We start from the raw sequence: 17,623 nt of genomic DNA, 5'->3' as shown, positions 1-17,623 counted from the left end.
CATACATAACTCCATGGTGAGACTGGTTCGTTCCACTACCCACCCTGCTATCACTTTTCTTCTTTCCCAAAACAGACAGAATCACACAAACCACCAACTCTCTGACCTCATCCAGAGCTAGTGTGTGTGTCTGTGTGTTGCGGTATGGGAATGGAAAGTGCCCCATCACCTGCTCCCTACTCTTCACCCTGCATAAATAATGACCGTTGAGTCTGGGACGTTGAAATGAGTGTGTGTCGTGACAGACACTGCGGACATTGAGAGTGAGTGCATACCACAGCTTTGAGTAATGAGGTGGGCTTTGAGAGCAGTGCATTCCCCAGGACCGCCTGTGTAAAGGATACCCCCCCCAGTTTGTCCTCCCAGCGCCTGCAAGGGAAAATACCTTTCCTGTCTCTTGTCAGTATGGGGATCATTTTAGTTATGCTAATTTAGGTAGGCAAATGTTGTACGTGTGTAGTCTAGTCATGTGTTTCTGAGTCAATCGTTTTTTTGTGGTGTTGGATACCAGACAGGTGGGATACCATAACGATCATTTCCCCTTGGGGATTAATAAAGTACTATCTCTCATCTCGACTGTTACATTTCACCTGTCACTTTGTGGGCATAGGAAAGTAGCCTAGACACTGAGACACAGCAGTGACATGATGGATGGAAACCCAGACACCCCTCCTTGCCTCTCTTCTCCCCTCCTCCATTTTGTGTCCTTACATTCTCCAGGGTCATCCATCTATCTGTCTGGGTCATACTCTGGCCCAGACTCCTCCAGGCTCGTGGTGAGCTGAAATCATGGAGGTCAGACTCCTAGACTACACTGGGGCTGCTACACCCTTACCTCAACAATCCCTTCCCCCCCATCCATTGCTCCACTGTTCCACCCCTAATATCCCCCAATCAGCACCAGTGGTCTTGATGAGACCGGCCAACTGGGTACCTCCAGAAACATCTCCTTGGAATGGCTTTCCACTCCTCTGGCTAATCTGTAGGGGCCTGGCTGGGTAGAACTAAGAGTGGCCTGTGTGTGTGTCATGTAGTTTTAGGCTTGGGCCGTATCCAGATTGTCATACCTTCATACCGACTTTGTGCCATACCGGGATATTCTGTAATATTGGCACTGAACACAAGGGGTGCTGTTTTCAAACCCCACTGATACTCTGTAATCCAGAGGTTAGCAAAGCTAACAAGTAAATGTAAAATCCCATAGAGAATGCGAACTAAATGCTAACGAGCGCATTGCAAACATTTTGTACAGTTTCTGACCTAAACTATACAAGTAACTAAATATTATCCAGCAAGACTCTTGATCCAGGAGGGGATTCTCTGCTGTTAGCAAGTAAATGCTTGATTTTGGAAGAAGTTAACCTCTAGCCATCCCGGATCCGGGATCGTGAATACAGCCTCAAGCTCATTACCATAACGCAACGTTAACTATTCATGAAAATCGCAAATGAAATGAAATAAATATGCTAGCTCTCAAGCTTAGCCTTTTGTTAACAACACTGTCATCTCAGATTTTCAAAATATGCTTTTCAACCATAGCAAAACAAGCATTTGTGTAAGATTATTGATAGCTAGCGTAGCATTTAGCGTAGCATTCAGCATGCAACATTTTCACAAAAACAAGAAAAGCATTCAAATAAAATCATTTACCTTTGAAGAACTTCAGATGTTTTCAATGAGGAGACTCAGTTAGATAGCAAATGTTCAGTTTTTCCAAAAATATTATTTGTTTAGGACAAATCGCTCCGTTTTGTTCATCACGTTTAGCTACGAAAAAAACCTGTATCCAGGAGTGTAATTATCCCCGCAAAAGCTCATTAGCATAACACAACGTTAACTATTCATGAAAATCGCAAATTAAATGAAATAACTATATTAGCTCTCAAGCTTAGCCTTTTGTTAACAACACTGTCATCTCAGATTTTCAAAATATGCTTTTCAACCATAGCAAAACAAGCATTTGTGTAAGATTATTGATAGCTAGCGTGGCATTCAGCGGGCAACATTTTCACAAAAACAAGAAAAGCATTCAAATAAAATCATTTACCTTTTGAAGAACTTCGGATGTTTTCAATTAGGAGACTCTCAGTTAGATAGCAAATGTTCAGTTTTTTCTGAAAGATTCTTTGTGTAGGAGAAATCGCTCCGTAATATCGATTGAAACATGGTAAACGTTGTTTAGAATCGACTGAAACATGGTAAACGTTGTTTAGAATCAATCCTCAAGGAGTTTTTCACATATCTCTTCGATGATATATCGTTTGTGGAAGTCTCCTCTCTCTGAATCACATGGAAGAATGCTTGCAGCTGGAGATTACGCACCAATTTCGACAAAGGACACCGGGCGGACACCTGGTAAATGTAGTCTCTTATGGCCAATCTTCCAATGATATGCCTACAAACACGTCACAATGCTGCAGACACCTTGGGGAAACGGCAGAACGTGTAGGCTCGTTCAGGGCGCATTCACAGCCATATAAGGAGACAATGGAAAACAGCGCCTTTTGCTCATTTCCTTTTGCTCATTTCCTGTTTGAAGTTTCATCTTGGTTTCGCCTGTAGCATCAGTTCTGTGGCACTCACAGATAATATCTTTGCAGTTTTGGAAACGTCAGAGTGCTTTCTTTCCAAAGCTGTCAATTATATGCATAGTCGAGCATCTTTTCGTGACAAAATATCTTGTTTAAAACGGGAACGTTTTTTCATCCAAAAATGAAATACTGCCCCTAGTGTTCCAAGAGGTTAACAACTTGGCTAACTTGCTACTAAATTAGCAAACCAAATGCACAACTGCAGAGTATTTAGCACATTTTAGACCGTTAACTTAATAGTTATAAGATATCTAGCTGGCAAACATTTAGTTGTGAATTCCATACTGTAATTAGATCACCTGGCGCATGTTGCGGAACAGTGAGTGACACAGAAGGCTCCGGTCTCTTGTCATTGTGTGCTTGTAAACAAACACCATGTGATTGGGGACTACCGTAAGCTTAATTTTATTTTTCTCTTAACATATTGCACAAGTTGACTGCAGGTATTTACTTAAGTAGCTCCAAATATTCAAATGTATTTAAAAAATGTAAATAGATAGTTTTGACGGTATTGGAAAAACATCCGGTGGCTTTTTCCAAATACCCCAGTATATGGTATATACGGTATACTGCTCAAACCTACGGAGTTTCTATTGCTCCCAATAAGAACTTGGCAGTACTAGGAAGACATTCCATGACTTTGGCCCACTTTGGCTCACCTGGACCCTATTACACCAGGAGAGAGAGATTTGGAGAGATGGTGAAGAGAACTGTATACGTGAGCGAGAGAGCTAGGCATAGTGCTCCTGTATCTCATCTTAGCTTCTCTTCTGGAAGCCATTGTGTGTTGGCTCTTGGCTGTGATGCTTACCTCAGGGATTCGCTCCATATTGGAAAGAATGCTTGTCTTCTCAATATTTTACAAGGGAAGCCTCTTTAACTGCTCTCTCTGCTAGCTCGTAATGGGCGGACAGGCTGACAGACAACAGTGGTTACCCACGGCAACCATGAAGACGAAGTAGAGCCAAGCCAGAAATCCTCCAATAATTGAGCTGTTGAACATTCTGAGGGAGCACCACCCAAAAGTGAGGTTATCGCAAAAGGGGTCTGGAATTCAGAGCAGGAATCCAAGGTACTGGCAGGGGTCAGATTCCAAGCTAAAGTTGGTTCTCATTTCATAATATCTGTCAGACTCCAAATACCTGGAGTGAAGGATTGAAATGGAGTGTAGCTTAGGCTATTTGTGTAGGCCTAAACCGGACTTTGCCTTGTCATATAGGTCTAACAGTGCCCCTATTTGACCCACATGCCGTCTGTTGTGCTTTTGGTTTTTATTTAATATGTAAGCTCACATGTTTTTGTTTTTTCCCCCCACAGCTGCTTTGCGTTGTATTTAGAGCTCCAGAATATTGCTCTTCCATTGTACCACACTGATCATTTTTTGCTCATCTAATGTTTCTTCTTCTCTTCTCTTCCAGTGCTGTGTGCGAAGAACTTGTCAAAGAAAGACTTCTTCCGTGAGTAGTAACCAATTTTTTTGTATCAGTGCTATTTCTGTCCTCCCCCTGTGCATTGGGATGGGATTGTCAGCTAGCTGGCTGGCTTTGAAGCTTTCAGTAGATGGAGTCCCGTAGGAGCTCAGTCTGCCTGAAGTATTGGCTGACGAACACAGATTAAAGATAGAACTCATGATGCACATCGACGATAGTCCCCGATGATATCCAATGAAGTAGAAGAGCGTCGGTGATGAGCTAGTAATGCCTGACGCTTGCTGTTATGACCGACACAGATGAGCAACCATTAATGTAGTTTTAATAGTATTTTAATGTTACTCGGTCATTAGGCTGACTGTGAAAGGCTACCCGGTCGTTAACTGTGGGGTTTCTGTATCTTACTATCTTCACATTGGCTTTATGCCAGAGGCTCTGGTGTAGTTTTATATAATGGCGAGACGGAGATACCCATCACAAATAAATACCTCTGATGGAACACAAAGCACAGGCACGTCCTCTTCGTAGGCTAATTATCATAGTGTAGGATTTTGGTAAAGCGAGTGAATTGGAACATTCTTTAGGCTTTACAGTTGCACATCTCCTTTGAATGTATTGGATTACTGTGGGCTTTAAGGCACAGTTTCCTGTAAATGACGCATTCTCCCACACACACACACACACACACACACACACACACACACACACACACACACACACACACACACCTGCAGAGGGAAGTCCCTGCTTCCTCTGCCAGTATGGCATAGGGTTGAATGTGACTCAACAAGTTTGACCTGTGGGAGGTATCATTGCCTGGAGCAACACGTACTCCTAACTATAGTCACACACAGTATGTCATTTCTATGGAGCACAGTGTGTGTGTGTGTGTGTGTGTGTGTGTGTGTGTGTGTGCGTGCGTGCGTGTGCATACCAAGTTTCCATTAGGAAAATTTGGTGCCGAACAACGTGACCGGCAAGATTTTAATTTCCCGGACATCCATATGCGTAACTCATTAGGGCATCCACCCACGGGGCTCAAAATCACATTTTAGATTACTGTAATTAATCTTAACAGAATATAAAAGAGCCTGTAAATAAAGTAGAACAATGTTCTTGTACCAACGCGACAGGTTTTATTGAAAAGCGAAACATTTACCCGTTGCGTATTGATCCCTGCTATAAATCAACAATGGATATTATTTTTAAAATATTAAAACATTTAGCGTAGGAAAAACAAGTCTCCTACACAGTAAAACACAACTTAAAATAACATAGTTGTATAATATAATTTGCGAACGACCTGACCTATAGGCTATTTGCATGAACACTTTCATTAATAAATAGCAAAACACAACTGTTTTCAAATACAATCTAGCCTTTGTAATTTAATTTAGCCGAGGCATGAACATGTTTAAGTAAGCCTAATAACTAACTAAACATGGCTGTCTACGATAACCAGGGCCGGCCGGTCATGGCAGCTTTTGTCAAATTAACTTCAGATTTTACTTTTGGTAGCAAGTTAGAAAAATTAGGTTAATGTTAGGGAAAGAGTTCGGGTTAGCTAAAATACAAAACAATTCAACTTTTGACGTTAATTTGACAAAAGCTGGATCTCTTCTAGTCATGACTGGGCCGGCCCGCACCACTCCCCATTCCCACTGTAATTCAGCACCACAGCAGTGGAAAGAGGACATGGCAGGTGGCCTCAAAATGAGAAATCCTCAAACTGATGTTGAACAATCAAATTCGATATGTAAATGAACTAAATGTCTTAAGGCTGGTTCATTGCGAGAAAGCTTATAACGAGGCCCGCGCCATACATTTATGAAAGCACTTGTTTCCAAAGCCCAAATGATATCGCACTCTATACAGCTCTCCTGGATGATGTTAATAAATGTTATGTTTATTGTAATTTGAACTATCGTGAGGTCGTGTCACGTGTGATATACGTGGATCTATTGAGAACTCTGTTTCCTATATGCAGTTGGCTGCCTAGTGATTGCAACATTGCAACTCAGCAATGTGAATAGTTGGCAACAACGTCTTGTTTACAAATACTGCTGAATAAGCTCAACTGAAATAGACATCATTACTCTAGTCTAACAATCCATTCCAGGTCTTTCTGCTATACATGACACGGGCGGGACACGTTGATCTGGCGTAGGTCGGTAGCAGTGTGTGTGTACCGTCTCTTATCATATTTCCAATGAGTCTAATAGACTGGCGTGGAATGACATGCTTCTGAGCTGCTTGCTCAACTACAACTACATATACACACAGTATTTCCTATGTATGTTATCTGAATGAGTCACAGTGTAAATAAAGGTCCGTTGACAATGACTGTTTTGTATGCCGTCTTATGACTCAGCTGTTGTATTTGAATGCAGTTCAATAGAAACTATCATTTTGACGTGCACATACATGTCCTGCATTTTGGCTCAAATTTCAGCTATAAGCTATAAAAAGAGAGTTGCACACACTATATATAAACTCCCAGTAATTTACTGGGTAAATCCGATTTACCCAGTAAATTACTGGGAGTTTATATATAGAGTTTGCAACTCTCTTTTTTATAGCTTATAGTTTATTTGCCGTTTAGTCAGCACCTTTTACAGAAAAATAATTTTCTCTGGGTGTGCGCCAGCTCATGTTTTCTATCCAATTTCAGCTATAATATATCTTCATGTTAGATAATTAATATTATGTGAATTTAGGTCTGTTCATAGTCATTGTTTCTATGCCATCAGCCTGTGAATACAGTTACCTAGAAACTTATTCAGGCACACATCCTCCATTTAATATCAACACTTTTTCCATGCTAGATAAATTAACCATACTGTGAATATAGTTCCATTGACTCCATTGTTTCTATGCCATCCACAGTTGTGAATACAATCCTCCATTTTGGCTCCTCCTCCACAGGGCTGCCTGACCCCTTTGCCAAAGTGGTGGTGGACGGCTCGGGGCAATGCCACTCCACGGACACCGTGAGGAACACGCTGGACCCCAAGTGGAACCAACATTATGACCTGTAAGTCACCAGGGAAGTCTCTAGACTGGGGGGGACCACCTTAGACCTATAAACCCTTGTTTCACCATGTCTTCGTAAGGTGGAATTTATCCTTTCAGAGCTTCAAAAGTGCCTAGTAGGAAGTAATAGTATAACCTCATCCCATAACCTCGTCCCCAGGAGGAACGTCTGGCGTGTGTAGGGACTAGGGTCTGGATTTGGTGGAACTCACTGTCATCTCCTGAAGAAACCACTTCCTATAATGGATGCCAAAGAACTACAGACAACTGCTAACACAACCTCCCATGTTGACTATGGTTTTCAATGTTATCACGCTGTTCTGGTTCCATTGACTAAGCTGTGGCGTCTCCATGTGCTGCTATGATAAGCGTGCGAGGAATGCAGCAGGTTACCCTCCCTTCCCGTGCTAATGTACAGGAACACCCACCATAAACCATTTGAGGCCTTTTGACTGGGCTGCTGCACGCTCACTCTAAGGCTAGTCTGAAATGGCACCCTATTCCCTATGTAGTGCACTACTTTTGACTAAAGTCCTGGTCAAAAGTAGTGCACTTTATAGTGAATAGGGTGCCATTTCAGACGCAACTCTAGTCTAACCATTGCGACTGTCCGACTGAATATTTGGACTGAAATGAGCCATGTGTTGTGAATGTTGCGCAGCAAGCTTTACATGCTCTTCTAGGGAGTAATCGCCACTGGACCCAAAGGACCTACTGGCAATGCGTTACAGGAGAGGGATGTAGCGGGAGGGAGCGGGTGAAGAGGAGAGAAAGCTAGAAATGGGGAGAGAGGGGTGTGTGTGTTACAAAAGCATTGGGGAACTATGCAGAGATGTGGGTGTCTTGGCACCAAACCACTATGCACAGATTGAATAATACAGAGAATGTAGTTACATCATCAATTAGGTCCCCAAGAAAGAAAAAAACGAAAAAAACATCCGTTTGGCACTGCAGCAGGAAGACATATTTGCTAGCTTTGCGCACACATGTAGATGTCTCTGTCTGTCTCTCTCGCTGTGTCTATTTTTCCATGTGTGCCCCCCCCCCGCCATGCTTGTCTTCAAACACTTGCCTCTCCACTGGTCTTAGGGGAGTCGCCCCTGCCAGTGACCCCTGACCCCAGGGCTCTGTCACAGGAAATGGCTGACATGCCAAGGAGCACAGCCACAGATGGAGCCTTCAGCCTCAGCCTGTTGGCTGGCAGGTTGCCACTGCTCTCCACACCTCCCTCCACACCAGGCCAAGCTAATTGCTCAGCACACAGCCTACCCAGCAGCCCCCTCTCTGTGGGTCTGCTACTGTAGTGTAGCCGTCTGGACTACAGGTCATTACAGTTACTGCAGAATACATCCTTCATCCGCCCTATGTGCACATTCATGGAAGGTACTGGTGTGCGAAATACACCAATCCAATGCTTTTAGTTTGAAATGCATGGGGTTGAGTGTATGAGTGTACACATTGAAGAAATAGGGCACAGTCAAGTAGTGTGTGACACACACCCATTGACTAGTGTTTGTGTACTGCAAAACAGGCTGAGTTTTGTCATTGCAGTTTTCACTAATAGTCATTGATTTTGCAATTACAGCGTAACTTATCTAGTTATACGTTTGCAGACAGAGGCCATTTAACCAGAAAAGAGAGAGCTGTCAAAACATGTATTAGTTCAGACTGTGTTTGGAGCTTGAGGAGCATACATTCTGCCCTGCTCTGTTTTCATATATGCTGCGTTAGCGCCTGCAGCAGGGCAGGCAGCATTAGAGAGTGCCAGGTGATGGAGCTCCCAATGGGATGCTAATGCACTGTATATCCCTTAGGCAAGCTAGAGACGTCATGAATAGTAAAGGGGTTGTTTTAGAGCACAAGGCCCGTAAGCGCTGTCGCTGCCCTCTGTAGGAACCAATCTGGGTGAATATGTGACCCATTTTAGCTTCATACTGTATGTTAGAGCCCTTGATCAATTTATACGGTAGAAGGCGGTATTTCATATTTCCATAGAGAAGTTAATTGATGCAATTGACGGTTGTACTTTTCAGAGGCCTTGATTGGTGAAAACCCATTCACACTCCTCCTCTCACTGCACCGACCACGCTATCCTCCTCACCAGCCTCCTCCCCTCTCTCCCTCCCCGGTTCCCTAATCGCTCGTCCCTCTCGGCACAGGAAACCCAGAGCAGGTGGCTGCCGTGCTGTCATCCCAGAAGGCAGAGCTGGTCTCGCCAGCCGCCAGGGGAGGAAGTGTGACGGTGTCGTCTGTCTGGGCCGTCGATTAGTCTAGATGTCTATATCTAGCCTCATTACCTTTAACCCTATCTGAGCTGGCAGACTGGCGTGACTGGGCACCAAGTGGCATGACTAGATGTCTCCCATTGTGCCACCCCAGCTCACCAGTCACCATCAGTCACAAACCAGTGAATTGGCGAACTTGTTGAATCATCAGCTTAGAAACCGATCGAAGGCCAGTTAAGTGTTCCACCCTAATGAGGTAAGGGATATGGAAGAGTAAACTGATCCGAGATCTGATTGGCATGCTTACACCCACTTGAAATGAAAAGCTCTTCAGACTAGCTAGACTGAGGCTCTGTAAGTAATACTTACCATACTGTGGTATTATCATATAGCTATACTTAGCCGTATGCATGGACAAGAGGGTTTCCTTCTCTCTCTCTCTCTCTCTTTTTCTTTCTCCTCCTTAATTTGCTGCGGTAAGCACTGTTCTAATCACGGGCTCTACCTGCAAAGCCAGACTGCACATGGTTTCACAAATGTGTGTGTGTGTGTGTACACGTGTGTCTTCCTCAAGTCATTTTGACTGAGGAAATTGTGTTTACCTGTCCTCATTTTCAAAGCCCCAGACGCTAGGTCACTGTCTGGTCTGCTCTCTCATTTCCCCTTAAACGCAGCCTGGGTTTGCAACACACACACACTCCAAATCATGTTGTTGGCCCATGCATTACCACCACAGTGTAGAGGTGGAGTAACTTGGCTTAGGTTTGAAGCCTTTATCCAAATCTAGATCAGACAGCAGGTGGAAATTTCAACCCACAATGCAAGCAAGGCTTTTAATATGAAAAGACAAACCAGCTTAGATTTAATGTGCTTAGATTAAAGTTTCATTTCATTTCATCACTCCTTTAAAGACGGAACTATGCAAAAAGTCATACTCCTCAATGGAAGCATTTATATCGTCCACAGACATCAGTTGCCAGTGATATTAGTATCAGATATTTGAGCTGACTTGTCTATTGACAAAAGGAGACACTGTGAGTGAGCAAATTTGAAAACTGACTAGACAACCTCTCCCCACCCCCTTCAACAGTATGGGCCATGTGCATCTTCTATGTGCGCTCTGGGAAACTCTTCTCCAGGAAACCCTTCATGATATATACGTACCCATGGAGGAGGGCTGAGTTGGCAGCAGTGTTGGGAAAGCTGTAATTAGACCAGTCAGTGTGTGTTACTGTAAGTGCTGTCTGTCTGGGAGACTGTGGTGCAGAGGGGAGACGAGGGGTTCTCCTCTCTCTGATTCATGATGACTAGGCTGACCTTATAGCAAGACAAGCAGCTTCATCGTCGTCATCGTGGACAGTTGGCACACTGTAATCAGATTCATTTAGACATCAGAACCCCTCCATATGTTCTGTGATGTGACTTTGTGTACACACTTGTTTCTTTAGTAGGTCATCCTCTTCGGTATGTATGTGCAGGTGTGTATGAGATGTACGTCTCTCCTTATTAGCTTTGCTGTTACCCTGGGATAATGACTCGGCACTCCAAAAGCACACTGATGAGACACAGACCCACTCAGTGTTATAAGTGATGCATTTAAAGATATTAAAAGATGCATATTAAAACGACTACCTCGCTCACATTTTCTCTCTCTCTCTCTCTCTCTCTCTCTCTCACACACACACACACACACACACACACACACACACACACACACACACACACACATCGTTTGGTCTGTTATGTATTTAGTGACTCATTAAAGGGACTCTCTATCATCCACAGGTACATTGGGAAGTCTGACTCCATCACCATCAGTGTGTGGAACCACAAGAAGATTCACAAGAAGCAGGGGGCCGGCTTCTTGGGCTGTGTACGCCTTCTCTCCAACGCCATCAACCGCCTCAAAGACACCGGCTGTAAGTGTGTGTGTGCATTCAAGCATGTATTAGAGCAATAATTAATTTGGGATCGTGCACATTTGAGCAAAAATGTATGTGAATGTGTGAGTGTGCTTTACACAGTGTGCGTCTGTCTAGCGGTGGTCTGTCTAGTGTGAGACAGCAAAAAACCTCCCAACGATGACTCAAACCCAGACACACATTCCCCCCTCTATTCATCATTATTCCACTCCTAGTACGCAACGCGTGATCTGATTTATAGACCACATCAAAGACGAGACAGGCTTCTGTCCTGCCCCACTGCCTAGAAGGCCCTATTAGACACACACACACCTGCCATTAAACCCTATTGATTGACGTCCATCTGGGAGTCTGGCACTGTCGCTGCTCCGCTCTGCCCGCTCCCTCCCTGGGTATCAGGTGCCAGTCTGACTGGCTAGGGCACGGAGCTGGTTGGCGCTGCCTGGCCTGGTGAGACGGATGCCATTGAGAGCGGGATAGGGGGCTCTTGGGAGTTGGGAGTCTCGACAACGCCTGGCAGTGCCAGCTCAAACACACTCCCTGGGGTTTCCACCTCTAGCGTGAAAGGAAACACACACATACACACACCCGGCCTGCTGTCATTTCAGACACAGACTAACTGTATGTGATGTAGACGTGCTGTCTCCCTTTTCTACTCTTGCAGTGACTGCTTCTTAATGAGTACTTTCTGTAAAGTCTATTCCTTTGTTTTACCTGGCTTGTTAGCCGTTAGCTGCTGCATTCAGACTGGGTCCCACCCGACTGCTAGCATTACCAGTGAACAACCGTAGGTATAGAGCATTGCTCTTTTCAGCCAAGCTATACCATTTAACGGTTAAAGATGCTAGCTAGGCTGTTAAACTAGCTGTCTCCACTTACAGTATATTGCTATGCTGTGATGTAGTCCTAATTGTACATCTAACTGCCCTACTTTCCTCACCCTCCATCTATAGTATATCTGTATAACTATCTATACCACTCAGCGGTTTTCTCCCTAAGCGGTGAGAGTCCTCTAGAAATGGTCAGTCAGACAGTGTGGCACTGAAGCCAGTCAGTATGGGTAGATGCTGCTGATGTGGACAACAAGGGAGACAGGCTGTCGCAAAGCACCAGTCCTCACATAACCCGCCCCTGCCCGCCTGTCTGTCTGTGGTCCAGCCACCACAGTCTCTAGGGGCCTCTTCTGCTGCCGCTCCGTTTCCTAACAGTCTGGCCCGGTACAGCTCTACAACTTCCTGTACTGCAACTTACTGTAGCATCACACACACACGCACTGGACACTAACCTCAGAGCTCTTTGTCCTAGTTACAAATGGCAGGCCTCAGGATTCTATCCTTTTTGTTGTTGTCTTATTGTACCATAGTTTATTTAAACTGGTTTTGGTGCGTCTTGTGATGGCGGACAGTATGTATAGAATGTATACATGGGTCAGTCATTTTAGCGTTATATCGTCTATGCACTGTCTGGGTGGCAAGACTTGTATACAGAGAGACGTGTACTGTTGATACACTGGTAATTAAGCCTACATATGTTGTGTAGACAGTGTCGTGTTTTTTTTTGTGTGGTATTTTTGGTTCTCCTACCCTTTGTATTCTCCTGCTCTTTCCTTTCATCTGAGCTTGTCCCCCCTGCCCTTTCCTTCTTTTTTTTCTTCAATGCACCTCAGATGTTTGCAGGGCCAGGATACAGTTTCACTTAGTCTCTTTTTTTACTCCTCTGAAAGCTGCTTACTATTCCAGCCTTGTAACCCCTAGGCCGCCCCTGTTTAGTCTAGACACGTATCCGGAACAGATCCCCAATCCACAGTACAGTGCTGTCTGTCAGGAAGACACCCCCCCCACCACCACCTGTCTCCCGTAGCCTAGGGTGTGCTCTCACTTTCTGCTCCCCCTGACCCAGACCAAAGAGTTAGCTAATAGGAGCTGACATGTCTAGGATGTTTTGGGATGAGTAGAGGGAGAGCAGCTATGGCTGATTTGGGATCAGGGCTTAACCTGCACTGTGAAATGGAGACCCCTTTATTAGTGTAGGCCTCCTTCCATTAGCTGACGATCTTGTTCATAGGCAGATTTGATGTCGTGCTCTGTGACTGTTAGTCGTCATCTGTTCATATTTCTCTTGTTGTCCAAGGTATTAAAGTTTTCTTCACCTCTTGTTTTGAAGGGAAAGTGGTTTGTTGTATGAGGATTGTGTTTTAACCCTTATTTTACCAGGTAAGTTGATTGAGAATGCATTCTTATTGACAGCAACAACCTGGGGAATAGTTACAAGTGAGAAGAGGGGGGGATGCATGAGCCAATTGTAAGCTGAGGATGATTAGGTGGCCAAGATGGCATGAGGGCCAGCTTGGGAATTTAGCCAGAACACCGGGGTTAACACCCATACTCTTACGATAAGTGTCATGGGATCTTTAGTGACCACAGGGAGTCAGGACACCAGTTTAACGTCCCATCCGAAAGACGGCACCCTACACAGGGCAATGTCCCCAATCACTGCCCTGGGATCTTTTTTTAAACCAGAGGTAAAGAGTGCCTCCTACTGTCCCTCCAACACCACTTCCAGCAGCATCTGGTCTCCCGTCCAGGGACCGATCAGGACCAACCCTGCTTAGCTTCAGAGGCAAGCCAGCAGTGGGATGCTGCTGGCTGGTATGATGTTGCTCTTGTGGTGATGACATAGCAGTATTGTTATAGCAGTGTTTGTCTTGTCCTTACTCAATGCTAAGGCCAGACAGATATAATTCCATTAAGCTTTAGAAATTCCCTTGGGGAATAATAAGTTATTCTTTGCTCATTAATATTGTTTTTCTTCTAACCCCACAGATCAGAGACTGGACCTGAACAAGCTGGGCCCCAATGACAACGACACAGTGAGAGGCCAGATAGTTGGTGAGTAGATCTGTGCAGTGCTATGGACAGCTCACAAGTACGCGCATACACACACACACACACACACACAAAAACACACTTTGGCCCAACCTGTGGTTGTCTGACACAACCACGGGTCTGGTGGATGTTTCGCCACTATCATCGGACTGTCTGAAAGGAAAGCCATGACTCGTCGTCCCGTTTCTAAGTAAAACCACCTTTGACCTCTTAGGTTTCCACGGAGTCTGTTTGCACAACACAGACGGGGCTCTCTGGATCCGGTGTCTCAGTACTCTGGGTTTACCTCACCACACACTGCTTTTAGTGTTGGAGTTCTTTTCCAGACTGTGACCTGACCAGGAAGAACACTGAGCCCCAGTTCAACTAGGGTTGAGAGTTTCCCTTGGTTAGGATAATCTCATTCTCATGGCCTTAGTTATACAGCATTGCATGATATTGTTCTAACTGCTGCTGTTGTCACCTGTCTCCAGTGAGTCTACAGTCCAGAGACCGTATCGGCACAGGAGGCCCCGTGGTGGACTGCAGCCGTCTGTTTGATAATGATTTACCTGATGGGTAAGGCCTCCGGATGTTTCTTAAGACTAAAGCTACATTATGTACCAGTTTGCATGTTTCCAATGAGAGGCGCTGCATGGCCAATCTGGCGTTTGCGTTGGCCGTACAGCATTTTAAGTCAGGGCATTCATACTTATTTCACTTTGTGTAGCAGAGCTGTTGAGCAGAACTGTTGTCAAGGAAGTGAGTTTGTGTTTATACAGGACATCCTGCCCCCTCCTACCATCAACCAGTCATGCCGATGTTATACGGAACCCTCTTAGTTGTTACAAAATTTGTGAGGGGCTCGATTTTGCCTCTGCAAGCCGGATCAAGCATAAATCCGCTATTAGATTTACGTTGTTTGTTATTGTATAAGGTTTAGCTTGAAAGTTGATCTGAATCTGGTTGGAATAGGGGCATATTGAATCTGGTTGGATAAAAACAATTCTAATGCATATGGAAATACTTGTTCCTTGGTCTGTTGCTCACTGTGTCTGTCTTCCTGTGTGTCTGTCCGTCTGTATCAGCTGGGAGGAGCGGAGAACAGCCTCTGGTCGGATCCAGTACCTTAACCACATCACACGCACCACTCAATGGGAGAGGCCCACCCGGTACGTCAACACACACACACACACACACACACACACACACACACACTACCTACCTTTGCACCAGATGGAATCTCCCTCAGAAGCTACTGACCCTGGAGTGCTGCCAACATCCAGCAGACCGTTTCTTCACACACTGAGTACCAAAGGTCAAATCCATCATCTGTAATTTACATAAATAGTCCAGACATTCTTTACTTTATAATACAACACATCATCAACCTCCCTCTTCACCTCTGTCCTGTTTATTAGTCTATCTTCCTTACGTTTCCCTTAAAAAGGGCACTCAACCTCTCCCATCTAAGTCCTAAGGGAAACCATGGCTTATATGCCACAACAACCCCAAGCTTGTCTGGTAGTATATTGTGCCTGGCTGACCCAGAAAATAGGCAATCCATGCACTATTGTAAAAGGAAAACAAACCAGTCACAGGGCAGCCTAATGAGTGAGTTCCTATCAATTTCCTGAAAGGCTCAGTCCCATAAATAGGGCCAGCCAGGTTTGGCTTGGCCCACCTTTATCCTGGAACAACTGTTGCCTTCCTTACTTGGCCCCCGTATCAGTGGAGCCAATAGGGAAGTAAGCAAACAAATAAATTACCCCTCTGGAGCTGGCCTTCCTATTTTTCTTTTAAGCGTGAGGGGTGTGCTGTGGGATTGGGTTAGGGGAGAGGAGGTGGGCGAGGCAGGGGTTAAGGCGTGGGGCGGGGTTGTCGAAGGGGAACCAAGGCGTCAGCGGCCCTGGATAGCCAGACAAAGTAGTCTGGGGGAGTGGAGGGGGGGCTCTCTCCTCTCCTTTTCTCGCTCCCTTTGACCAGTCATCTTATCAGTTGCTTTCCTGCCACTCTCATGGACTAGACTGCCACTAAGACAGACACACACACACACACACACACAGGCAGGGGGACAAACAGTCTGACGCTGTCACACGTTAACACACACACACACACACACAACACAGGCAGGGGGACAAACAGTCTGACGCCGTCACACGTTTACACACACACACACATACACACACATACACACACACACACACACAAACAATACCCAATCAAATGTGCACACTTTCTTAGATATTATCCCATTATTTGTGTGTGTGTCCCTCCCCTTTTTCAGGCCGGCGTCTGAGTACTCCAGCCCCTCCGGGCGGCCCCTCAGCTGCGTGGTGGATGAGAACACGCCGGTCATGACACCCAACGGAGCAGCCATCGGTGTGCTGCCCAGCAGTGGCAGTGACCCGCGTGTCCAGGAGAGACGCGTCCGCTCCCAGAGACACAGGAACTACATGAGCAGGACCCACCTCCACACCCCGCCGGACCTGCCAGAGGGATACGGTGAGACCCACACACACAAAAAAAAACGTACCGGCATACAAAGACCTGCACACAAACATGTACACTAACACACACACGTTCACATAACTAATGTATACACACTGCCTGACCTGCCTAGGGGATATGATGGTCAGGTGATGTGGTTACAGACACACACCCAAACCCGCATGACCTACCTAAGGGATATGGAGAGGGCAGAGGACAGGGGTGCAGTCAGAGACACACAACACCCTCTGCCTGACCTACCTAAGGGATATGTGTACAGTTACTCATTATCGAGGAGAGAGAGACACGCTCGCTCACTCAGCCAGCATGATGTGCCAAAGGCTTCTGTAAGCACAGTCACATGCTTACATAAACACACCTCAACTGACCTGACTCAGAGCTACAGTGTCACACGAACACACACACACGTACGCACACATGAAGGCACACACTGTAATTATCAGTGGAAGGAATTCATGGACCCTGCAGTGTCCACGTACAGTTGAAGTCGGAAGTTTACCTACACTTAGGTTGGAGTCATTAAAACACGCTTTTCAACCACTCCGCAAATTTCTTGTTAACAAACTATAGTCTTGGCAAGTCGGTTAGGACATCTACTTTGTGCAAGACACAAGTCATTTTTCCAATAATTGTTTACAGACAGATTATTTCACTTATAATTCACTGTATCACAATTCCAGTGGGTCAGAAGTTTGCATACACTAAATTGACTGCCTTTAACCAGCTTGGAAAATTCCAGATAATGATGTCATGGCTTTAGAAGCTTCTGATAGGCTAATTGACATCATTTGAGTCAATTGGAGGTGTATTTCAAGGCCTACCTTCGAACTCAGTGCGTCTTTGCTTGACATCATGGGAAAATCAAAAGAAATCAGCCAAGACCTCAGGAAAAATTCAATGGTAGACCTCCAAAAATCAGGTTCATCCTTGGGAGCAATTTCCAAACGCCTGAAGGTACCACGTTCATCTGTACAAACAATAGTACGCAAGTATAAACACCATGGGACCATGCAGCCGTCATACCGCTCAGGAAGGAGATGTGTTCTG

At 45.1% G+C, this 17,623-nt stretch overlaps 1 protein-coding gene across 4 annotated transcripts in view; it reads left to right on the top strand.

The window, feature by feature from the left end:
• The window catches only part of LOC115142603 (E3 ubiquitin-protein ligase SMURF2-like), an 83,535-nt gene that overhangs the window by 40,155 nt on the left and 25,757 nt on the right, over window positions 1–17,623 (top strand). For 2 of the 4 annotated variants that reach the window (XM_029682184.2, XM_029682183.2), the window contains exons 2-8: window positions 4,010–4,048; window positions 6,947–7,055; window positions 11,065–11,198; window positions 14,024–14,089; window positions 14,560–14,644; window positions 15,154–15,237; window positions 16,353–16,570. In XM_029682184.2, the coding sequence (XP_029538044.1) occupies window positions 4,010–4,048; window positions 6,947–7,055; window positions 11,065–11,198; window positions 14,024–14,089; window positions 14,560–14,644; window positions 15,154–15,237; window positions 16,353–16,570 (735 nt within the window). Of the gene's footprint in view, window positions 1–4,009; window positions 4,049–6,907; window positions 7,056–11,064; window positions 11,199–14,023; window positions 14,090–14,559; window positions 14,645–15,153; window positions 15,238–16,352; window positions 16,571–17,623 lie in introns of all 4 variants that reach the window. The other 2 variants (XM_029682182.2, XM_029682181.2) reach the window with 1 other exon arrangement.

Source organism: Oncorhynchus nerka, linkage group LG15 (genome assembly GCF_034236695.1).
Source record: "Oncorhynchus nerka isolate Pitt River linkage group LG15, Oner_Uvic_2.0, whole genome shotgun sequence".
Taxonomy (NCBI): domain Eukaryota; kingdom Metazoa; phylum Chordata; class Actinopteri; order Salmoniformes; family Salmonidae; genus Oncorhynchus; species Oncorhynchus nerka.
The sequence above is the reverse complement of the archived record's forward strand: the minus strand, read 5'-3'. Positions and strand labels throughout refer to the sequence as shown.